Source organism: Bombina bombina, chromosome 6 (genome assembly GCF_027579735.1).
Source record: "Bombina bombina isolate aBomBom1 chromosome 6, aBomBom1.pri, whole genome shotgun sequence".
In the NCBI taxonomy this organism is placed as follows: domain Eukaryota; kingdom Metazoa; phylum Chordata; class Amphibia; order Anura; family Bombinatoridae; genus Bombina; species Bombina bombina.
The window spans coordinates 399,022,060-399,049,510 of record NC_069504.1 but is presented as its reverse complement, the minus strand read 5'-3'; the positions used below and the strand labels follow the sequence as shown (position 1 = coordinate 399,049,510).

At 36.2% G+C, this 27,451-nt stretch overlaps 1 protein-coding gene across 2 annotated transcripts in view; it reads right to left on the bottom strand.

The window, feature by feature from the left end:
• Positions 1–27,451, bottom strand: part of BNIP1 (BCL2 interacting protein 1) — a 74,261-nt gene that overhangs the window by 30,495 nt on the left and 16,315 nt on the right. The window contains exons 2-3 of one of the 2 annotated variants that reach the window (XM_053717137.1): positions 7,082–7,174; positions 3,769–3,860 (exon numbers count right to left, since the gene is read on the bottom strand). In XM_053717137.1, coding sequence (XP_053573112.1) covers positions 3,769–3,860; positions 7,082–7,174 — 185 coding nt within the window. Of the gene's footprint in view, positions 1–3,768; positions 3,861–7,081; positions 7,187–27,451 lie in introns of both variants that reach the window. The other variant, XM_053717138.1, reaches the window with a different exon arrangement.

Here is a 27,451-nt window from a genome sequence, read left to right as displayed (position 1 = left end):
TGCATCTGTTGAAATTACAGTCCAGGTCGGAAGAACAAAAGAAGCCCCCTGAACTAAACGATGGTGATCTGTCCACCACGTCAGAGAGTGTCGTACAATCGGTTTTAAAGATATTAATTGAGATATCTTTGTGTAATCCCTGCACCACTGGTTCAGCATACAGAGCTGAAGAGGCCGCATGTGAAAACGAGCAAAGGGGATCGCGTCCGATGCAGCAGTCATAAGACCAAGAATTTCCATGCATAAGGCTACCGAAGGGAATGATTGTGACTGAAGGTTTCGACAAGCTGATATCAATTTTAGACGTCTCTTGTCTGTCAAAGATAGAGTCATGGACACTGAATCTATCTGGAAACCTAAAAAGGTTACCTGTGTCTGAGGAATCAATGAACTTTTTGGTAAATTGATCCTCCAACCATGATGTTGAAGAAACAACACAAGTCGATTCGTATGAGATTCTGCTAAATGTGAAGACTGAGCAAGTACCAAGATATTGTCCAAATAAGGAAATACCACAATACCCTGTTCTCTGATTACAGACAGAAGGGCACCGAGAACCTTCGTAAAAATTCTTGGAGCTGTAGCTAGGCCAAAGGGCAGAGCCACAATCTGGTAATGCTTGTCTAGGAAAGAGAATCTCAGAAACTGATAGTGATCTGGATGAATCGGAATATGCAGATATGCATCCTGTAAATCTATTGTAGACATATAATGCCCTTGCTGAACAAAAGGCAGGATAGTCCTTACAGTTACCATTTTGAATGTTGGTATCCTTACATAACAATTCAATATTTTTAGATCCAGAACTGGTCTGAAGGAATTCTCCTTCTTTGGTACAATGAAGAGATTTGAATAAAACCCCAGTCCCTGTTCCAGAACTGGAACTGGCATAATTACTCCAGCCAACTCTAGATCTGAAACACATTTCAGAAATGCTTGAGCCTTCGCTGGGTTTACTGGGACACGGGAAAGAAAAAAATCTCTTTGCAGGAGGCCTTATCTTGAAGCCAATTCTGTACCCTTCTGAAATAATGTTCTGAATCCAAAGATTGTGAACGGAATTGATCCAAATTTCTTTGAAAAAACGTAATCTGCCCCCTACCAGCTGAGCTGGAATGAGGGCCGCACCTTCATGTGGACTTAGGAGCTGGCTTTGATTTTCTAAAAGGCTTGGATTTATTCCAGACTGGAGATGGTTTCCAAACTGATACCGCTCCTGAGGATGAAGGATCAGGTTTTTAGATTATTAGACCTAAATTTACCTTTAGATTTTTTATCCTGTGGTAAAAAAGTTCCTTTCCCTCCAGTAACAGTTGAGATAATAGAATCCAACTGAGAACCAAGCAATTTATTACCCTGGAAAGAAAGGGAAAGCAGAGTAGACTTAGAAGACATATCAGCATTCCAAGTTTTAAGCCATAAAGCTCTTCTAGCTAAAATAGCTAGAGACATATACCTGACATCAACTCTAATGATATCAAAGATGGCATCACAAATAAAATTATTAGCATGTTGAAGAAGAATAATAATGCTATGAGAATTATGATCTGTTACTTGTTGCGCTAAAGCTTCTAACCAAAAAGTTGAAGCTGCAGCAACATCCGCTAAAGATATAGCAGGTCTAAGAAGATTACCTGAACACAAGTAAGCTTTTCTTAGAAAGGATTCAATTTTCCTATCTAAAGGATCCTTAAAGGAAGTACCATCTGCCGTAGGAATAGTAGTACGCTTAGCAAGAGTAGAGACAGCCCCATCAACCTTAGGGATTTTGTCCCAAAACTCTAATCTGTCAGATGGCACAGGATATAATTGCTTAAAACGTTTAGAAGGAGTAAATGAATTACCCAAATTATTCCATTCCCTGGAAATTACTTCAGAAATAGCACTAGGGACAGGAAAAACTTCTGGAATAACTACAGGAGATTTAAAAAACCTTATCTAAACGTTTAGATTTAGTATCAAGAGGACCAGAATCCTCAATTTCTAATGCAATTAGGACTTCTTTAAGTAAAGAACGAATAAATTCCATTTTAAATAAATATGAAGATTTATCAGCATCAACCTCTGAGACAGAATCCTCTGAACCAGAAGAACCATTATCAGAATCAGAATGATGATGTTCATTTAAAAATTCATCTGAAAAATGAGAAGTTTTAAAAGATTTTTTACGTTTACTAGAAGAAGGAATAACAGACATAGCCTTCTTAATGGATTTAGAAACAAAATCTCTTATGTTATCAGGAACACTCTGAGTATTAGATGTTGACGGAACAGCAACAGGTAATGTAACAGTACTAAAGGAAATATTATCTGCATTAACAAGTTTGTCATGACAAACAGTACAAACAACAGCTGGAGGAACAGATACCATAAGTTTACAGCAGATACACTTAGCTTTGGTAGCTCCAGCACCAGGCAGCGATTTTCCAGAAGTATCTTCTGACTCAGTTTCAACGTGGGACATCTTGCAATATGTAATAGAAAAAACAACATATAAAGCAAAATTGATCAAATTCCTTAAATGACAGTTTCAGGAATGGGAAAAAATGCCAGTGAACAAGCTTCTAGCAACCAGAAGCAATAAATAATGAGACTTAAATAATGTGGAGACAATAGTGACGCCCATATTTTTTTAGCGCCAAAAATGATGCCCACATTATTTGGCGCCTAAATGCTTTTGGCGCCAAAAATGACGCCACACCCGGAAGCCGACACTTTTGGCGCAAAAGAACGTCAAAAATTACGCAACTTCCGGCGACACGTATGACGCCGGAAACAGAAAAAAAAAATTTGCGCCAAAAAAGTCAGCGCCAAGAATGACGCAATAAAATGAAGCATTTTCAGCCCCCGCGAGCCTAACAGCCCACAGGGAAAAAGTCAAATTTTAAGGTAAGAAAAAAATTGATTTATTCATATGCATTATCCCAAATATGAAACTGACTGTCTGAAATAAGGAATGTTGAACATCCTGAGTCAAGGCAAATAAATGTTTGAATACATATATTTAGAACTTTATAAAAAAGTGCCCAACCATAGCTTAGAGTGTCACAGAAAATAAGACTTACTTACCCCAGGACACTCATCTACATGTTGTAGAAATCCAAACCAGTACTGAAACGAAAATCAGCAGAGGTAATGGTATATAAATAAGAGTATATCGTCGATCTGAAAAGGGAGGTAAGAGATGAATCTCTACGACCGATAACAGAGAACCTATGAAATAGACCCCGTAGAAGGAGATCATTGAATTCAAATAGGCAATACTCTCCTCACATCCCTCTGACATTCACTGCACGCTGAGAGGAAAACCAGGCTCCAACCTGCTGCGGAGCGCATATCAACGTAGAATCTAGCACAAACTTACTTCACCACCTCCATAGGAGGCAAAGTTTGTAAAACTGATTTGTGGGTGTGGTGAGGGTTGTATTTATAGGCATTTTGAGGTTTGGGAAACTTTGCCCCTCCTGGTAGGAATGTATATCCTATACGTCACTAGCTCATGGACTCTTGCTAATTACATGAAAGAAATAACCCTGGTCCCAAATGGGCAGAAAATGGAAAAGTGCTGTGGTCATTAAGGGGTTAATAGAATTTTTTGTTAATTCTACCATTTATTAAGTTTACACTAGAAATATGATCTAGCCTTATAACTGTACAGTGATTGCATTTATGGTATAAGCCTGTATATTATTCCAATGGCAGGCACAGGTAGAATTCGTCAATATCTTGCAATTTTAATGAGTTAAAAACATTAGAATGTATACGGACCTGAGCATCTGCTTCTTGTGGCGCTCCATCTCCGTAAGTAAAGACTGCTTGTCTGATTCTTTATCTTGTTCCTTAGCCATCTGCTCTAGATCCTATCATAAAACAAAACCAGGTTTCATAAAAGTTACCATCAAAAATATTTCATAAGAGGAACATTCAACATTTGTAGTTTAATTCAACATATTGTACGAACCATAATCGTTTAGGACCAGATTATAAGTGGAGTGCTAAATATCGCTTTTGTGAGGGCGATGTTTGCGCTCCACCTTGTAATGTCAGTGCATGCAAATGTGCGCTTATATTACAAGTGAGGTGCAATGCGAACGCGACCTCACGTTTACATTGCACGGAAGCATTGCATTTACAAGAGCGCTCTTCCATAGGCTCCAATGGGAGCCTCGTTCTCATGCAGCCAGAGACGGCACAGAACTTAAGCGCAGTAAAGGGGGTAAATATATATGATGATATAAATATATATTTAGGTGTTTATATACATATTAACACATAAATATACAGTATATGTATATAAGCATATAAATATATATTTACTGGGAACACACAGTTCCCATAGACAGCAATATGCCGGGGGGGGTTTCTAATACCGCACTCCCACCAACTTTACCCCCAAAATATAGCCTAGTGCAGTAATTTTATTAAAAAATAAAAGTGCTACAATTTTTATTTTTTAATTAAATACACTAATTACACTGTATTTTGGGGGTATTTAAGGCATTTGAGGATCTGATCTCTGCTTAATTTTATAAGCACTAATTGCTACTGTGAACTCCATTTGTAAATTAGCGCTCCACTTGTAATCTAACCCACAATGATAAAAAAGTTAAGAATGAAAATAATAGTACTGTGCTATTTACCTGAATATTTCCAAAATCATGAGAATCAGTATATGGTAACATTTCAGCATAAGGATCCTCAACTCATTTTGTAGAGTATATACTGTACATAGGTATGGTCTTAGGTGTTATAAATTCATTACATCTCCAAACAATTGTATAGAATATTGTGTTTACTGATATATAACATTCACATGCACAGAAGCTAATGCTGTATGTAAGATTAAAGGGAGACGAAATTCAAAAGTTCTCTTTCATCATTCAGATAGAACTAGAGAATACAGTTTTAAAAAAAGATTGAAATTTACATATATTATTACATTTGGTTTGTTCTTTTGTTATTCTTTGTTGAAGAGATATCTACATAGGTAGCATGCACATGTCTTAAGCACTACATTATTGCAAAACTACTGCGATATAGTGCTGCAGACACGTGCACGCTCCTGAACTTCCTACTTTTCAAACAAAGAAAATTTGAAAATTGAAGTTAATTTGAAGGTTGTTTAAAATTGTACATTCTATCTGAATCATGAAAGAAAAATATTGGGTTTTATGTCCCTTTAACCTATAATCTAGCTCCAGCGAACAATAGCAAAGGTCTTTAAAAAGTAAAAAGCTTCAATATGGAGGGATGCAGATATAAAAGTACCACACTTTGACTTGTTATAGTATACCAATAAAAAAAAGAGAAATCTTACTGAATTACTAGTAGTAAAGTGCTATATACAGGTGAAACTCGAAAAAATTAGAATATCATGCAAAAGTTCATTTATTTCCCTAATGCAACTTAAAAGGTGAAACTAATATATGAGATAGACTCATTACATGCAAAGCAAGATAGTTCAAGCCGTGATTTGTCATAATTGTGATGATTATGGCTTACAGCTTATGAAAACCCCAAATCCACAATCTCAGAAAATTAGAATATTGTGAAAAGGTGCAATATTCTAGGCTCAAAGTGTCCCACTCTAATCAGCTAATTAAGCCATAACACCTGCAAAGGGTTCTTGAGCCTTTAAATGGTCTCTCAGTCTGGTTCAGTAGGAATCACAATCATGGGAAAGACTGCTGACCTGACAGTTGTGCAGAAAACCATCTTTGACACCCTCCATAAGGACGGAAAGCCTCAAAAGATAATTGCAAAAGAAGTTGGATGTTCCCAAAGTGCTGTATCAAAGCACATTAATAGAAAGTTATGTGGAAGGGAAAGTGTGGAAGAAAAAGGTGCACAAGCAGCAGGGATGACCGCAACCTGGAGAGGATTGTCAGGAAAAGGCCATTCAAAAGTGTTGGGGACTTTCACAAGAGCCACCACACACAGACGGATCCTGGACATGGGCTTCAAATGTCGTATTCCTCTTGTCAAGCCACTCCTGAACAACAAACATCATCAGAAGCGTCTTACCTGGGCTAAAGAAAAACAGACCTGGTCTGTTGTTCAGGGGTCCAAAGTCCTCTCTTCTGATGAAAGCAAATTTTGCATCTCATTTGGAAACCAAGGACCCAGAGTATGGAGGAAGAATGGATAGGCACACACTGCAAGATGTTTGAAGTCCAGTGTGAAGTTTCCACAGTCTGTGTTGATTTGGAGAGCCATGTCATCTGCTGGTGTTGGTCCACTGTGCCTCATTAAGTCCAGGGTCAACGCAGCCGTCTACCAGGAGATTTTGGAGCACTTCATGCTTCCTTCCGCAGCCGAGCTCTATGGGGATGCTGACTTCATTTTCCAGCAGGACTTGGCACCTGTCCACACTGCCAAAAGCACCAAAACCTGGTTCAATGACCGTGGGATTACTGTGCTTGATTGGCCAGCAAACTCGCCTGACCTGAATCCCATAGAGAATCTATGTGGAATTGCCAAGAGAAAGATGAGAGACATGAGAATGAACAATGCAGAAGAGCTGAAGGCCGCTATTGAAGCATCCTGGTCTTCCATAACACCTCAGCAGTGCCACAGGCTGATAGCTTCCATGCCACGCCGCATTGAGGCAGTAATTGCTGCAAAAGGGGCCCAAACCAAGTACTGAGTACATACAGTATGCATGCTTATACTTTTCAGAGGTCCGATATTGTTCTACAGGTATGTACAATCCTTGTTTTATTGATTGCATTAATATTCTAATTTTCTGAGATTGTGAATTTGGGGTTTTCATGAGCTGTAAGCCATAATCATCACAATTATGACAAATCACGGCTTGAATTATCTTGCTTTGCATGTAATGAGTCTATCTCTTATATTAGTTTCACCTTTTAAGTTGCATTAGTGAAATAAATTAACTTTTGCACAATATTCTAATTTTTCGAGATTCACCTGTAAATAATGATTTAATTTAACTGTCTTTCCTCAGGTGCATATAAGATTTCTTATTCAAGTGTGGAGTTAAGATGTATATAGCAAATATGGCTTTTAGTTGGTGGTCCAAAAAGTAGTTCATTAGTGGCTGAAATTATTAACCACTTACCTGTATTCTAAGCCTGAGAAGCTGGAATTTGTCCTTCACTTGAGCATTTAAGTCATTCAGCATGCTTATAGGACCCGTACATTCTCTGATATCCTATAAAAATAACTGACATTACATATTTTCACAAATATTTGTTTTGAATGCGAGGGCATAGAATTCCATCTGTGTATATATTCATGTATCACTAGTATCATGTTGTGCAGCATGTGTTTTTACTAAATAACCATGAGTCTGGACTATGTGAAAACATGAATGTTTGACTTAAAAACTAATTCTGGTCAATTTCCCATAGATTGCTTTTTATGTCAACCTACAACTAAAATGCTTATATATGACATAGCCACTTAAATTGATATGAAACACTTTGAGATTGTAAAATAAAAATGTTTAATACATAGTAACAACTTTGAATTCCAAAATCAGCCAAAAGAAATGCAAGGGCACCCCTATATAAGGGGAACCTTGCATTCAATCTTCAGTGTGCTGCAGTGACAGCATGAAGAAGGACAATCGGATAGATATCGGATGGAAAACGGTTGAAGAGGACAGCCCCTGAGGAGTGCTGCCATGGACCCATAGCTGCTCCCCTAAAGAGCCAGATTTAAGTTTGGTGAGTACCAACTTTTGGGGTTTAATGGCAGGTTTTTCTTTGGATGGGTTGTTTTAGTTTTAGTATAGGGTTTTCAATTATTACCTTTTCAGGGCATACTTTTCTTGCCAGTTAGGTTTTTGTAGCTATTTTCTTTTAAGATAGGATTTTTTTTGTAATGCAAAAGAGCTATGATTACTTGCCCTTCTCAGAGCATTTTTTTAGGATAGTTTTTTTGAAAGACAGGTTGTTTTTTAGTGGGAGGTGGGGGATTACTTTAGTTTTAGGATAGGTTTTATTTATGCAAAAGAGATAATTACTTCAACTAGGGCACTGCCCGACAAATGCAGTTGTGTTAGTTTAGGGTTTTTATAGGGGTGGCTGTTTTTTAAGGGGACTTTAGTTTTAGGATAGGTCTTACTGGTTAGGATTTTTTACTTTTGGTCATGTTTTTCTGTGTAATGCTAGAGTTTTTTTATTTTTTGTAATGGTAGTGTCTATTTTTTTGTAACTTAGGGTGTCTTAGGTAAGGGGTCTTGGAGGGGTTAGCTGTTAGGTCTTTTACGATGGGCGGTTAGGGGGTAGTTTGCGATTGGGTTGTGGTGGTTAGAGGGTTAATAGGTTACAAGTAGTTCCCAATGGGGGGTTAGGCGGTAGTTTGTGATGGGGGGTGGCGGTTTAGGGGTTACTAGTGTAGGGAGTTTATAGTGTTGGGTTTAGGGGTTAATAGTGTAGCAGAGTAATTTGAGGTGGGTTACATGGTGGTTTAGGAGTGCTTAGTGCAACTTTTTTCTCAGCCCAATGTTTGGTCGTAAAATGTGATTGCGTTTGAACGATCGCAACTTGTAATATGAACGCATATTGACGCTCAAAACGTCTTATAGAAATAATGGGAAGAATACATTACGGAATTTTGCGCAAACAAATTCACAGTAATTTAAATACTGCGCCAAGCGATTGTACTCCATCCACAATCTAGTCCAATGTCGGCTAAATATTCACTCGCCAGCTGCAATTTCTTACTAGTCAAAGACTAGTGGAAAAATCCAGCATTGTATATGGGGATGTACTAAAAGGAATGACAAGGGTGAATGACAAAATGGAATGCCCATAGACTTTAATGGGATGTAAAATTAAAAGTGTTGAAGCAACAAAACTATGATACATATCAACTAGATATTTACCAGATATGTTCCCCAGGTACAGTAGCATATTCTGAAAGTGAGATTACGTCAGATTATAGCTGCTTTCTATGGAATGACAAGGGTGAATGACAAAATGGAATGCCCATAGACTTTAATGGGATGTAAAATTAAAAGTGTTGAAGCAACAAAACTATGAGACATATCAACTAGATATTTACCAGTTATGTTCCCCAGGTACAGTAGCATATTCTGAACGTGAGATTACATCAGATTATAGCTGCTTTCTATGGAATGACAAGGGTGAATGACAAAATGGAATGCCCATAGACTATAATGGGATTACATTTAAAAGTGCTATAGAAACTAAACTATGATACATATCAACTAGATATTTACCAGTTATGTTCCCCAGGTACAGTAGCATATTCTGAACGTGAGATTACATCAGATTATAGCTGCTTTCTATGGAATGACAAGGGTGAATGGCATAATGGAATGCCCATAGACTATAATGGGATGTAAAATTAAAAGTGTTGAAGCAACAAAACTATGAGACATATCAAATAGATATTTACCAGATATGTTCCCCAGAACCAGTAACATATTCTGAAAGTGAGATTACATCAGATTATAGCTGCTTTCTATGGAATGACAAGGGTGAATGACAAAATGGAATGCCCATAGACTATAATGGGATTACATTTAAAAGTGCTATAGAAACTAAAATATGAGACATATCAAATAGATATTTACCAGATATGTTCCCCAGGTACAGTAGCATATTCTGAAAGTGAGATTCAGAGAGGGATTATAGCTGCTTTCTATGGAATGACAAGGGTGAATGACAAAATGGAATGCCCATAGACTATAATGGGATTACATTTAAAAGTGCTATAGAAACTAAACTATGATACATATCAAATAGATATTTACCAGTTATGTTTCCCAGGTACAGTAGCATATTCTGAAAGTGAGATTACTTCAGATTATAGCTGCTTTCTATGGAATGACAAGGGTGAATGACAAAATGGAATGCCCATAGACTATAATGGGATTTCATTTAAAAGTGCTATAGCAACAAAACTATGAGACATATCAACTAGATATTGACCAGATATGTTCCCCAGGTACAGTAGCATATTCTGAAAGTGAGATTACGTCAGATTATAACTGCTTTCTATGGAATTACAAGGGTGAATGACATAATGGAATGCCCATAGACTATAATGGGATTACATTTAAATTAGCTATAGAAACTAAACTATGATACATATCAAATAGATATTTACCAGATATGTTCCCCAGGTACAGTAGCATATTCTGAAAGTGAGATTACTTCAGATTATAGCTGCTTTCTATGGATTGACATGAGTGAATGACAAAATGGAATGCCCATAGACTATAACGGGATTACATTTAAAAGTGCTATAGCAACAAAAATATCAGACATATCAAATAGATATTTACCAGATATGTTCCACAGGTACAGTAGCATATTCTGAAAATTAGATTATGTGAGATTATAGCTGGTTTCTATGGAATGACAAGGGTGAATGACATAATGGAATGCCCATAGACTTTAATGGGATTACATTTAAAAGTGATATAGAAGTTAAAATATTAGACATATCAAATAGATATTTACCAGATATGTTCCCCAGGTATAGCAACATATTCTGAAAGTGAGATTACTTCAGATTATAGCTGCTTTCTATGGAATGACAAGGGTGAATGACAAGATAGAATTCCCATAGACTATAATGGGATTACATTTAAAAGTGCAATAGAAACTAAAATATGAGACATATCAAATAGATATTTACCAGATATGTTCCCCAGGCAGAGTAACATATTCTGAAAGGGAGATTACTTCAGATTATATCTGTTTTCTATGGAATGACAAGGGTGAATGACAAAATGGAATGCCCATAGACTTTAATAGGATTACATTTAAAAGTGCTATAACATCAAAACTATGAGACATATCAAGTACATATATAAGAGATATGTTCCCCAGGTACAGTAGCATATTCTGAAAGTGAGATTACACAAGGTAATAGCTGCTTTCTATGGAATGACAAGGGTTAATGACAAAATGGAATGCCCATATACTTTAATGGGATTAAATTTAAAAGTGCTATAGCAACAAAAGTATGAGACATATCTATAAAATATTTACCAGATATGTTCCCCAGGTACAGTAGCATATTCTGAAAGTGAGAATATGTGAGATTATAGCTGCTTTATATGGAATGACAAGGGTTAATGAGAAAATGGAATGCCTATATACTTTAATGGGATGTAAAGTTCAAAGTGATATAGCAACAAATCTATGAGACATATCAAATAGATATTTACCAGATATGTTCCCCAGATACAGTACCATATTCTGAAAAGTGAGATAACGTGAGATTATTGCGGCTTTCTATGAAATGACAAGTGTGAATGACTACATGGAATGCCCCTAGTCTTTAATAGGATGTAATGTTTCAAATGCTATAGCAACAAAACTATGACACATATTACATAGATATTATTATTATTATTTATTATTATTATCGGTTATTTGTAAAACGCCAACAGATTCCGCAGCGCTATTAACAAAGACGGAGTACAACAAAACAATTATAGGGATCAAATGGGTAGAGGGCCCTGCCAAGAGTTTCACTGTTGTAGTCATCTCTTGAGAAGGTGATCAACAAACAGCTGGACTCTTATGCTTACATGCTAAGGGAGTTAAGGGGATAGCAATGGAGGAGAGGAACTGGTATAAAGAAAGGTTAGCGTAGGTCGTATGCATCCCCGAACAGTAGAGTCTTTAGGGAGCACTTGAAGCTCTTAAAACTAGAAGAGAGTCTTGTGGAGCGAGGCAGAAAGTTCCACAAGATGGGAGCCAGTCTGGAGAAGTCCTGTAAACGGGAGTGTTATGAGGTGACAATAGAGGAGGAGAGTAGGAGGTCGTGAGCAGGGCGATGGGGATGGAGGGAGAGTATTTGGAGACAAGGTCTGAGATATAGGGGGGAGCAGTGCAGTTGATAGCTTTGTATGTCATAGTGAGAATTTTGTGTTTAATCCTGGAGGCAAGAGGAAGTCAGTGATGGGATTGGCAGAGAGGTGAAGTAGATGAAGAGCGATGTGTAAGGAAGATGAGCCTGGCTGAGGCATTCATTATGGATTTCAAAAAGAGTTAGGCGGCAGCTAGGGAGACCAGAGAGGACAGAATTGCAGTAGTCGAGGCGGGAAAGGATGAGAGAGTGGATTAAAATCTTATTTGTGTCTTGTGTAAGGAAATGTCTAATTTTAGAGATGTTTTTAAGGTTGGGGCGGCAGGATTTAGCCAATGACTGAATGTGAGTAGTGAAAGAAAGATCGGAGTCAAGTGCGACCACAAGACAGCAGGCATGCAGGGTAGGTGTCTTATCGTATTGTTTCTCCACTGTACTGTTATCCTTGTACCCATGGGCAGCCCTGCGGAATCTGTCAGCGCTTTATAAATAAAGAATAATAATAATAATAATAATAATAATAGGGGTAATGATGGAGCTGTCGACAGTTAGAGAGATTAGGGGTGGAGATTTTGGAAGAAGGGGTGAAAATAAGGACCCCAGTTTTTGAGGGATTTAGTTTGAGGTAGTGAGAGGACTTCGGGTTAGCAAGGAAAGAGATAGGTCTGGTGCAGAGAAGTAGATTTGGGTGTCGTCGGCATACAAATGATATTGGAACCCGTGGGACTTAGGGAACCTAATGATGACGTGTAGATTGAGAAGAGAAGGGGACCGAGGATGGAGCCTTGCAGTACACCAACAGAAAGTGGTAATGGGGCAGAGGAAGCCCCAGAGAAGGCGACAATAAAGTTACGGTTAGACAGGTAGGAGGAGAACTACGAGAGGGCTGTGTCACAAATGCTGAAGGATTGGAGGGTTTGGAGCAATAGAGGGTGAACAAAAGCTACGGACAGATCAAGGAGGATAAGCAAAGAGAAGTGGCCTTTTGATTTTGCAGTAAATAGGTCGATGGTAACCTTAACGATTGCTGTAACAATTGTTTGATTGCTCTGTGGAGTGATGGGGACGAAATCCAGATTGCAGTGGGTCAAGGAGGGAGTTTAATGTAAAGAAATGGGATAGGTGTGCATATACTAGCTTTTCGAGAAGCTTTGAGACAAGATGGAGTAGGGAAATAGGGCATTAGTTGGATGGGGAGGTTGGATCGAGAGAAGGTTTTCTGAGGAGAGGTGTGACCAGTGCATGTTTCAGAGATGAGGTAAATATACCGAGTGAGAGGTTGAAAATGTGTGTTAGTATAGGGGTAAGGGTAGAAGAGAGGGAGCGGAGTAGCTGTGAGGGGATAGGGTCAAGGGGACAGGTAGTGAGGTGAGAGCACAGTTTAAGTGCAGAGACTTCTTCCTCAGTTACAGGGGAGAAAGAGCTACATTTATGGCTATGTAGGTTGTGGTTGATTGCAAGCATTTGAGGAGGTGAGAGAATGGAAGTATGTTGAGAGCTGATTTAGTTTCTAATGGAGTTGATTTGCTATTGAAGTAGCTGGTAAATTCTTGAGCTGACAGAGAAGTTGTATTAGGAGGTGGGGGTGGGCGGAGAAGAGTATTGAATGTGGAGAACAGACATTTTGGGTTTGAAGAAAGTAAAAATAAGAGTAGAGAAGTAATGTTGCTTATAGTGATTAATGGCAGAATAGTAGGAGCTCAAGATGAACTTGTAGTGAGCTGAACTCTGAGATTTTCTCCAGTGCCACTTAGCAGTATGGAAACATCTGCATAGATATCGTGTCAAAGGAGTATGTCAGGGCTGAGGATGAGTGTGTGATTTCCAGCTATGGTAAGAGAGATTGTCAAGGACCGATGTAAGGGTGGAATTATAGTGGCAGATAGATTGATCAGGGCAGGAAAAGGAGGAGATGGATGAGAGGAGAGGTTTGAGGGAATTAACAGGCTGTTGCTGATCTAAGACATAATGCTTCTGTGAAGTTTGGTGTGAGGAGTAGACGGAGGGAGAGTTGTAGGGAGGGAGGTGATGTTGCAAGTGAGGAGATGGTGGTCAGTCAAGGGAGTGACCACCTTTATGAGTGGGAGAGTCAGTCCATTGTGACAAAAAAGAATGAGGGCAGGGGTGTCTGAGGAAATAAGGTAACCAGGCAGCCAAGTGATCTAGAAATTGAGTTGAGTAGCCAGAGGGTCGGTATATGACTGCAACACGTATAGAGAGAATAAGCAAATCATGTGGTTTTCGAATGAGGAAAATGTGAGGGAAGAGATTGGTTGAATTTGTTGAAAGGTGCAACGAGGGGAAAGTAAAATACCTACACTACCTCCTTGTCGATTACCAGACCTAGAAGTGTGGCTGAAGTGGAGACACCCATGTTACAGAGCAGCAGTGGATGCTGTGTCTAAGGGAGAGAGCCAGGTTTCTGTTAAAGCCAGAAGGTTGAGGGAGCGGGAGATAAAGAGGTCATGGATAGAAGTGAGCTTGTTGCAAACAGAGGGAGATTTCCAGAGTGCAAAAGTGAAGGGGTTAGTGGCTTTAGATACAAGAAAAATGTGAGTAAGGTTACCAGAGTTTTGTTTTCTGAGTCTATGGAAGGGTACACATAGATGTACACGGCTAGGAAGTTGCTGGGGACCAGGATTAGGGGAGATGTCACCAGCAGCTAGTATAAGATAGTATAAGTTATAATAGTGAGGTTATTTTGTATAATTTCTTAGTGAGGTAGATTGCATGATGTAGATGTAGGCGTTCTGTAGGAGTTAACTGGGCATTCCAGTTGAGTTTAGGGAAGACATGCAGTAGGTGTAGGCAGTCTGCGGGAGTTAGCCGGGCAATCCAGGGGAGTATAGCGAAGTCATGCCGTAGGTGTAGACGGTATTAGGGAGTTAGCTGGGCATTCAAGGGGAGTATAGTGAAGACATGACGTATCTATAGGCCTTCTGTGGCAGTTAGCAAAGCGTTCAAGGGGATTAATCTGCACTTTGATTGGGATACATCACCAGCAGTGAACATATTCCAATCTCTGAAATCATGAAGGTTTATTTTGGATTTGACTGTCTCTTTAAACAACTTTCCAATTCACATTTATTAAATTTGCTTTGTTCTCTTGTTATTCTTTGTTCAAAGCTAAAAGTAGGAAGGCACATATGCTAATTTCTAAGTCCTTGAAGGGCCCTCTTATTTTAGTGCATATTGACAGTTTTTACATAGTTACATACTGCTAGTTCATGTGTGCCAAATAGATAACTCCCGTGGAGTTATTTATGAGTCAGCACTGATTAGCTAAAATTCAAGTCTGTCAAAATAATTTAAATAAGGGGGAAGCCTGCAGAAGCTTAGATTCAAGGTAATCAAAGAGATAAGATGTTTAATAATATAAACGTGTCGGTTATGCAAAACTGGGGAATGGGTAATAAATGGAGTACTGTATCGATCTTTTTAAACAATACAAATTCAGGAGTAGACTGTCTCTTTAAGCCCTTAATGACAGCAAAAATACCTAATTTGGAAGCATATGTCTCTCATTTCAGCGGGAACACAATGCAATTTCTGCGTGCCTCAGGCAATGATAGCCACCATCAGTCACTTATGTTGGGCATCCTATTTTGTCATTCACTCTTATGAATCCATACAAAGCAGCAACAATACCACATAATCTTACTTTTAGATTATTCTACTTTACCTGGTAAAGATATTTGGCAAAAGTCTACTTGATGTGTTTCATAGTTTTGTTGCTATAACACTTTTAAATTTAAAACCCTTTAAAGTCTATGGGCATTCCATTTTGTCTTTCACCCTTGTCATTCCATACAAAGCAGCTATAATCTCACGTAATATCACTTTCAGAATATGCTACTGTACCTGGGGAACATAACTGGTAAATATCTAGTTGATATGTCTCATAGTTTTATTGATTCAACACTTTTAAATATACATCTCATTAAAGTCTATCGGCATTCCATTTTGTCATTCACCCTTGTCATTCCATAGAAAGCAGTTACTGTACCTGGGGAACATATCTGGTAAATATCTAGTTGATATGTATCATATTGTTGTTGCTATAGCACTTTTAAATGTATTCCCATTATAGTTTATGGTCATTCTATCTTGTCATTCACCCTTGTCATTCCATAGAAAGCAGCTATAATCTGACGTAATCTCACTTTCAGAATATGCTACTGCACCTGGGGAACATATCTGGTAAATATCTATTTGATATGTCTCATATTTTAGTTTTTATAGCACTTTGAAATGTAACCCCATTATAGTCTATGGGCATTCCATTTTGTCATTCACCCTTGTCATTCCATACAAAGCAGCTATAATCTCACGTAATCTCACTTTCAGAATATGCTACTGTACCTGGGGAACATAACTGGTAAATATCTAGTTGATATGTCTCATAGTTTTGTTGATTCAACACTTTTAAATATACATCTCATTAAAGTCTATCGGCATTCCATTTTGTCATTCACCCTTGTCATTCCATAGAAAGCAGTTACTGTACCTGGGGAACATATCTGGTAAATATCTAGTTGATATGTATCATATTGTTGTTGCTATAGCAATTTTAAATGTATTCCCATTATAGTCTATGGTCATTCTATCTTGTCATTCACCCTTGTCATTCCATAGAAAGCAGCTATAATCTGACGTAATCTCACTTTCAGAATATGCTACTGCACCTGGGGAACATATCTGGTAAATATCTATTTGATATGTCTCATATTTTAGTTTATATAGCACTTTTAAATGTAATCCCATTATATTCAATGAGCATTCTATTTTGTCATTCACCCTTGTCATTGCATAGAAAGCAGCTATAATCTGAAGTAATCTGAGTTTCAGATTATGCTACTGTACCTGTGGAACATATCTGGTAAATATCTATTTGATCTGTCTGATATTTTTGTTGCTATAGCACTTTTAAATGTAATCCCATTATAGTCTATGGGCATTCCATTTTGTCATTCACCCTTGTCATTGCATAGAAAGCAGCTATAATCTCAAATAATCTAATTTTCAGAATATGCTACTGTACCTGGGGAACATATCTGGTAAATATCTATTTGATATGTATCATAGTTTAGTTTCTATAGCACTTTTAAATGTAATCCCATTATAGTCTATGGGCATTCCATTTTGTCATTCACCCTTGTCATTCCATAGAAAGCAGCTATAATCTGAAGTAATCTCACTTTCAGAATATGCTACTGTACCTGGGGAACATATCTGGTAAATATCTATTTGATATGTATCATAGTTTAGTTTCTATAGCACTTTTAAATGTAATCCCATTATAGTCTATGGGCATTCCATTTTGTCATTCACCCTTGTCATTCCATAGAAAGCAGCTATAATCTGAAGTAATCTCACTTTCAGAATATGCTACTGTACCTGGGGAACATATCTGGTAAATATCTATTTGATATGTATCATAGTTTAGTTTCTATAGCACTTTTAAATGTAATCCCATTAAAGTCTATGGGCATTCCATTTTGTCATTCACCCTTGTCATTCCATAAAAGCAGCTATAATCTCACGTAATCTCACTTTCAGAATATGCTACTGTACCTGGGGAACATAACTGGTAAATATCTAGTTGATATGTCTCATAGTTGTGTTGCTTCAACACTTTTAATTTTACATATCATTAAAGTCTATGGGCATTCCATTTTGTCATTCACCCTTGTCATTCCATAAAAGCAGCTATAATCTCACGTAATCTCACTTTCAGAATATGCTACTGTACCTGGGGAACATAACTGGTAAATATCTAGTTGATATGTCTCATAGTTGTGTTGCTTCAACACTTTTAATTTTACATATCATTAAAGTCTATGGGCATTCCATTATGTCATTCCGTAGAAAGCAGCTATTACCTTGTGTAATCTCACTTTCAGAATATGCTACTGTACCTGGGGAACATATCTGGTAAATATCTATTTGATATGTATCACAGTTTAGTTTCTATAGCACTTTTAAATGTAATCCCATTATAGTCTATGGGCATTCCATTTTGTCATTCACCCTTGTCATTCCATAGAAAGCAGCTATAATCTGATGTAATATCACTTTCAGAATATGTTACTGGTTCTGGGGAACATATCTGGTAAATATCTATTTGATATGTCTCATAGTTTTGTTGCTTCAACACTTTTAATTTTACATCCCATTAAAGTCTATGGGCATTCCATTTTGTCATTCACCCTTGTCATTCCATAGAAAGCAGCTATAATCTGAAGTAATCTCACTTTCAGAATATGCTACTGTACCTGGGGAACATATCTGGTAAATATCTATTTGATATGTATCATAGTTTAGTTTCTATAGCACTTTTAAATGTAATCCCATTATAGTCTATGGGCATTCCATTTTGTCATTCACCCTTGTCATTCCATAGAAAGCAGCTATAATCTGATGTAATCTCACGTTCAGAATATGCTACTGTACCTGGGGAACATATCTGGTAAATATCTAGTTCATATGTCTCGTATTTTTGTTGCTATAGCACTTTTAAATTTAATCCATTAAAGTCTATGGGCATTCCATTTTGTCATTCACCCTTGTCATTCCATAGAAAGCAGCTATAATCTCACATAATCTCATTTTCAAAATATGCTACTGTACCTGGGGAACATATCTGGTAAATATCTGTTTGATGTCTCATAGTTTTGTTGCTTCAACACTTTTAATTTTACATCCCATTATAGTCTATGGGCATTCAATTTTGTCATTCACCCTTGTCATTCCTTTTAGTACATCCCTTGTATATGTGCTTTTAAAGAATCCATACTTGCTCCCCTCTGACTCTGTACATATACTTGTTGTACTTTTGGAGATCTCATGCTAGTTATGACTACATAACTGTTTTACAACATGGCAGGACTATGAAAAGCAGAATTGAAGACGGGACATACTAAACTGCATATTGGGATGATTGGGATGATGGGATGATTGGCTGCAATGCTAAACACTATCACTAGATGTCATTATACTTTCTACACACATTCATGGTAATGACTCTGCTGTAACTCAAAATATGTTCTTTTCTGCACTGCTTGATACTAAGTTGCAAACAGTAGTTGCAAATGTTTAACTATTCACTTGCTGACATATATACAGTTGTATAATGGAATCACATTAAATAATATAATAGAAAAATACTTTTGTGGGACTACATTACTAATTTAATATACTACATGTATGTGCAAAGCAACACATTTAACCTGTTTTGATAGGAACCTGTGAATAGATGTTTTAAACATGGGGATTATGGGTTACACATGCCAAGGAAAATTGTAATTTCTGATAAGAATATGGTTATAACTATTTTTCTACATGGGGATTATGGGTGAAATATCATGGTTACACATGCAGAAGAACACATTTGACCTGTTTCTGATAGGAATATGGTTATAATTATTTTTATACATGGGGATTATGGGTGAAATATCATGGTTACACATGCAGAAGAACACATTTGACCTGTTTCTGATAGGAATATGGATATAATTATTTTTATACATGGGGATTATGGGTGAAATATCATGGTTACACATGCAGAAGAACACATTTGACCTGTTTCTGATAGGAAAATGGTTATAATTATTTTTATACATGGGGATTATGGGTGAAATATCATGGTTACACATGCAGAAGAACACATTTGACCTGTTTCTGATAGGAATATGGTTCTACTTATTTTTCTACATGGGGATTATGGGTGAAATATCATGGTTACACATGCAGAAGAACACATTTCACCTGTTTCTGATAAGAATATGGTTCTAATTATTTTTATACATAGGGATTATGGGTGAAATACCATGGTTACACATGCAGAGGAACACATTTGACCTGTTTCTGATAGGAATATGGTTCTAATTATTTTTCTACATGGGGATTATGGGTGAAATATCATGGTTACACATGCAGAAGAACACATTTGACCTGTTTCTGATAGGAAAATGGTTATAATTATTTTTATACATGGGGATTATGGGTGAAATATCATGGTTACACATGCAGAAGAACACATTTGACCTGTTTCTGATAGGAATATGGTTCTAATTATTGTTATACATGGGGATTATGGGTGAAATATCATGGTTATACATGCAGAAGAACACATTTCACCTGTTTCTGATAAGAATATGGTTCTAATTATTTTTATATATGGGGATTATGGGTGAAATATCATGGTTACACATGTAGAAGAACACATTTGACCTGTTTCTGATAGGAATATGGTTATAATTATTTTTATATGTGGGGATTATGGGTGAAATATCATGGTTACACTTGCAGAGGAACACATTTGACCTGTTTCTGATAGGAATATGGTTCTAATTATTTTTATACATGGGGATTATGGGTGAAATATCATGGTTACACATGCAGAAGAACACATTTGACCTGTTTCTGATAGGAATATGGTTCTAATTATTTTTATATATGGGGATTATGGGTGAAATATCATGGTTACACATGCAGAAGAACACATTTGACCTGTTTCTGATAGGAATTTGGTTATAACTATTTTTCTACATGGGGATTATGGGTGAAATATCATGGTTACACTTGCAGAGGAACACATTTGACCTGTTTCTGATAGGAATATGGTTCTAATTATTTTTATACATAGGGATTATGGGTGAAATATCATGGTTACACATGCAGAAGAACACATTTGACCTGTTTCTGATAGGAATATGGTTCTAATTATTTTTATACATGGGGATTATGGGTGAAATACCATAGTTACACATGCAGAAGAACACATTTGACCTGTTTCTGATAGGAATTTGGTTATAACTATTTTTCTACATGGGGATTATGGGTGAAATATCATGGTTACACATGCAGAGGAACACATTTGACCTGTTTCTGATAGGAATATGGTTCTAATTATTTGTATACATGGGGATTATGGGTGAAATATCATGGTTACACATGCAGAAGAACACATTTGACCTGTTTCTGATAGGAAAATGGTTATAATTATTTTTATACATGGGGATTATGGGTGAAATATCATGGTTACACATGCAGAAGAACACATTTGACCTGTTTCTGATAGGAATATGGTTCTAATTATTTTTATATATGGGGATTATGGGTGAAATATCACGGTTACACATGCAGAGGAACACATTTGACCTGTTTCTGATAGTAATATGGTTATAATTATTTTTATATATGGGTATTATGGGTGAAATATCATGGTTAAACATGCAGAACAACACATTTGACCTGTTTCTGATAGGAATTTGGTTATAATTATTGTTATACATGGGGATTATGGGTGAAATATCATGCTAACACATGCAGAAGAACACATTTGACCTCTTTCTGATAGGAATATGGTTCTAATTATTTTTATATATGGGGATTATGGGTGAAATATCACGGTTACACATGCAGAAAAACACATTTGACCTGTTTCTGATAGGAATTTGGTTATTATTATTGTTATACATGGGGATTATGGGTGAAATATAATGGTTAGACATGCAGAGGAACACATTTGACCTGTTTCTGATAGGAATATGGTTCTAATTATTTTTCTACATGGGGATTATGGGTGAAATATCATGGTTACACATGCAGAAGAACACATTTGACCTGTTTCTGATAGGAATATGGTTCTAATTATTTTTCTACATGGGGATTATGGGTGAAATATCATGGTTACACATGCAGAGGAACACATTTGACCTGTTTCTGATAGGAATATGGTTCTAATTATTTGTATACATGGGGATTATGGGTGAAATATCATGGTTACACATGCAGAAGAACACATTTGACCTGTTTCTGATAGGAAAATGGTTATAATTATTTTTATACATGGGGATTATGGGTGAAATATCATGGTTACACATGCAGAAGAACACATTTGACCTGTTTCTGATAGGAATATGGTTCTAATTATTTTTATATATGGGTATTATGGGTGATATATCATAGTTACACATGCAGAAGAACACATTTGACCTTTTTCTGATAGGAATTTGGTTATAATTATTGTTATACATGGGGATTATGGGTGAAATATCATGCTAACACATGCAGAAGAACACATTTGACCTGTTTCTGATAGGAATATGGTTCTAATTATTTTTATACATGGGGATTATGGGTGAAATATCATGGTTACACATGCAGAAGAACACATTTGACCTGTTTCTGATAGGAAAATGGTTCTAATTATTTTTATATATGGGGATTATGGGTGAAATATCATGGTTACACATGCAGAAGAACACATTTGACCTGTTTCTGATAGGAATTTGGTTATAACTATTTTTCTACATGGGGATTATGGGTGAAATATCATGGTTACACTTGCAGAGGAACACATTTGACCTGTTTCTGATAGGAATATGGTTATAATTATTTTTATACATAGGGATTATGGGTGAAATATCATGGTTACACATGCAGAAGAACACATTTGACCTGTTTCTGATAGGAATATGGTTCTAATTATTTTTATACATGGGGATTATGGGTGGAATATCATGGTTACACATGCAGAAGAACACATTTGACCTGTTTCTGATAGGAATATGGTTCTAATTATTTTTATACATGGGGATTATGGGTGAAATACCATAGTTACACATGCAGAAGAACACATTTGACCTGTTTCTGATAGGAATTTGGTTATAACTATTTTTCTACATGGGGATTATGGGTGAAATATCATGGTTACACATGCAGAGGAACACATTTGACCTGTTTCTGATAGGAATATGGTTCTAATTATTTGTATACATGGGGATTATGGGTGAAATATCATGGTTACACATGCAGAAGAACACATTTGACCTGTTTCTGATAGGAAAATGGTTATAATTATTTTTATACATGGGGATTATGGGTGAAATATCATGGTTACACATGCAGAAGAACACATTTGACCTGTTTCTGATAGGAATATGGTTCTAATTATTTTTATATATGGGAATTATGGGTGAAATATCATGGTTACACATGCAGAAGAACACATTTGACCTGTTTCTGATAGGAATATGGTTCTAATTATTTTTATACATGGGGATTATGGGTGAAATATCATGGTTACACATGCAGAAGAACACATTTGACCTGTTTCTGATAGGAAAATGGTTATAATTATTTTTATACATGGGGATTATGGGTGAAATATCATGGTTACACATGCAGATAAACACATTTGACCTGTTTCTGATAGGAATATGGTTATAATTATTTTTATATATGGGTATTATGGGTGATATATCATAGTTACACATGCAGAAGAACACATTTGACCTGTTTCTGATAGGAATTTGGTTATAATTATTGTTATACATGGGGATTATGGGTGAAATATCATGCTAACACATGCAGAAGAACACATTTGACCTGTTTCTGATAGGAATATGGTTCTAATTATTTTTATACATGGGGATTATGGGTGAAATATCATGGTTACACATGCAGAAGAACACATTTGACCTGTTTCTGATAGGAATATGGTTCTAATTATTTTTATATATGGGGATTATGGGTGAAATATCATGGTTACACATGCAGAAGAAAACATTTGACCTGTTTCTGATAGGAATTTGGTTATAACTATTTTTCTACATGGGGATTATGGGTGAAATATCATGGTTACACTTGCAGAGGAACACATTTGACCTGTTTCTGATAGGAATATGGTTCTAATTATTTTTATACATAGGGATTATGGGTGAAATATCATGGTTACACATGCAGAAGAATACATTTGACCTGTTTCTGATAGGAATATGGTTCTAATTATTTTTATACATGGGGATTATGGGTGGAATATCATGGTTACACATGCAGAAGAACACATTTCACCTGTTTCTGATAGGAATATGGTTCTAATTATTTTTATACATGGGGATTATGGGTGAAATACCATAGTTACACATGCAGAAGAACACATTTGACCTGTTTCTGATAGGAATTTGGTTATAACTATTTTTCTACATGGGGATTATGGGTGAAATATCATGGTTACACATGCAGAGGAACACATTTGACCTGTTTCTGATAGGAATATGGTTCTAATTATTTTTATACATGGGGATTATGGGTGGAATATCATGGTTACACATGCAGAAGAACACATTTGACCTGTTTCTAATAGGAATATGGTTCTAATTATTTTTATACATGGGGATTATGGGTGAAATACCATAGTTACACATGCAGAAGAACACATTTGACCTGTTTCTGATAGGAATTTGGTTATAACTATTTTTCTACATGGGGATTATGGGTGAAATATCATGGTTACACATGCAGAAGAACACATTTGACCTGTTTCTGATAGGAAAATGGTTATAATTATTTTTATACATGGGGATTATGGGTGAAATATCATGGTTACACATGCAGAAGAACACATTTGACCTGTTTCTGATAGGAATATGGTTCTACTTATTTTTCTACATGGGGATTATGGGTGAAATATCATGGTTACACATGCAGAAGAACACATTTCACCTGTTTCTGATAAGAATATGGTTCTAATTATTTTTATACATAGGGATTATGGGTGAAATACCATGGTTACACATGCAGAGGAACACATTTGACCTGTTTCTGATAGGAATATGGTTCTAATTATTTTTCTACATGGGGATTATGGGTGAAATATCATGGTTACACATGCAGAAGAACACATTTCACCTGTTTCTGATAAGAATATGGTTCTAATTATTTTTATACATGGGGATTATGGGTGAAATATCATGGTTACACATGCAGAAGAACACATTTAACCTGTTTCTGATAGGAATATGGTTCTAATTATTTTTATACATGGGGATTATGGGTGAAATATCATGGTTACACATGCAGAAGAACACATTTGACCTGTTTCTGATAGGAAAATGGTTATAATTATTTTTATACATGGGGATTATGGGTGAAATATCATGGTTACACATGCAGAAGAACACATTTGACCTGTTTCTGATAGGAATATGGTTCTAATTATTGTTATACATGGGGATTATGGGTGAAATATCATGGTTATACATGCAGAAGAACACATTTCACCTGTTTCTGATAAGAATATGGTTCTAATTATTTTTATATATGGGGATTATGGGTGAAATATCATGGTTACACATGTAGAAGAACACATTTGACCTGTTTCTGATAGGAATATGGTTATAATTATTTTTATATGTGGGGATTATGGGTGAAATATCATGGTTACACTTGCAGAGGAACACATTTGACCTGTTTCTGATAGGAATATGGTTCTAATTATTTTTATACATGGGGATTATGGGTGAAATATCATGGTTACACATGCAGAAGAACACATTTGACCTGTTTCTGATAGGAATATGGTTCTAATTATTTTTATATATGGGGATTATGGGTGAAATATCATGGTTACACATGCAGAAGAACACATTTGACCTGTTTCTGATAGGAATTTGGTTATAACTATTTTTCTACATGGGGATTATGGGTGAAATATCATGGTTACACTTGCAGAGGAACACATTTGACCTGTTTCTGATAGGAATATGGTTCTAATTATTTTTATACATAGGGATTATGGGTGAAATATCATGGTTACACATGCAGAAGAACACATTTGACCTGTTTCTGATAGGAATATGGTTCTAATTATTTTTATACATGGGGATTATGGGTGAAATACCATAGTTACACATGCAAAAGAACACATTTGACCTGTTTCTGATAGGAATTTGGTTATAACTATTTTTCTACATGGGGATTATGGGTGAAATATCATGGTTACACATGCAGAGGAACACATTTGACCTGTTTCTGATAGGAATATGGTTCTAATTATTTGTATACATGGGGATTATGGGTGAAATATCATGGTTACACATGCAGAAGAACACATTTGACCTGTTTCTGATAGGAAAATGGTTATAATTATTTTTATACATGGGGATTATGGGTGAAATATCATGGTTACACATGCAGAAGAACACATTTGACCTGTTTCTGATAGGAATATGGTTCTAATTATTTTTATATATGGGGATTATGGGTGAAATATCACGGTTACACATGCAGAGGAACACATTTGACCTGTTTCTGATAGTAATATGGTTATAATTATTTTTATATATGGGTATTATGGGTGAAATATCATGGTTAAACATGCAGAACAACACATTTGACCTGTTTCTGATAGGAATTTGGTTATAATTATTGTTATACATGGGGATTATGGGTGAAATATCATGCTAACACATGCAGAAGAACACATTTGACCTCTTTCTGATAGGAATATGGTTCTAATTATTTTTATATATGGGGATTATGGGTGAAATATCACGGTTACACATGCAGAAAAACACATTTGACCTGTTTCTGATAGGAATTTGGTTATTATTATTGTTATACATGGGGATTATGGGTGAAATATAATGGTTAGACATGCAGAGGAACACATTTGACCTGTTTCTGATAGGAATATGGTTCTAATTATTTTTCTACATGGGGATTATGGGTGAAATATCATGGTTACACATGCAGAAGAACACATTTGACCTGTTTCTGATAGGAATATGGTTCTAATTATTTTTCTACATGGGGATTATGGGTGAAATATCATGGTTACACATGCAGAGGAACACATTTGACCTGTTTCTGATAGGAATATGGTTCTAATTATTTGTATACATGGGGATTATGGGTGAAATATCATGGTTACACATGCAGAAGAACACATTTGACCTGTTTCTGATAGGAAAATGGTTATAATTATTTTTATACATGGGGATTATGGGTGAAATATCATGGTTACACATGCAGAAGAACACATTTGACCTGTTTCTGATAGGAATATGGTTCTAATTATTATTATATATGGGGATTATGGGTGAAATATCATGGTTACACATGCAGAAGAACACATTTGACCTGTTTCTGATAGGAATATGGTTCTAATTATTTTTATACATGGGGATTATGGGTGAAATATCATGGTTACACATGCAGAAGAACACATTTGACCTGTTTCTGATAGGAAAATTGTTATAATTATTTTTATACATGGGGATTATGGGTGAAATATCATGGTTACACATGCAGATAAACACATTTGACCTGTTTCTGATAGGAATATGGTTATAATTATTTTTATATATGGGTATTATGGGTGATATATCATAGTTACACATGCAGAAGAACACATTTGACCTGTTTCTGATAGGAATTTGGTTATAATTATTGTTATACATGGGGATTATGGGTGAAATATCATGCTAACACATGCAGAAGAACACATTTGACCTGTTTCTGATAGGAATATGGTTCTAATTATTTTTATACATGGGGATTATGGGTGAAATATCATGGTTACACATGCAGAAGAACACATTTGACCTGTTTCTGATAGGAATATGGTTCTAATTATTTTTATATATGGGGATTATGGGTGAAATATCATGGTTACACATGCAGAAGAACACATTTGACCTGTTTCTGATAGGAATTTGGTTATAACTATTTTTCTACATGGGGATTATGGGTGAAATATCATGGTTACACTTGCAGAGGAACACATTTGACCTGTTTCTGATAGGAATATGGTTATAATTATTTTTATACATAGGGATTATGG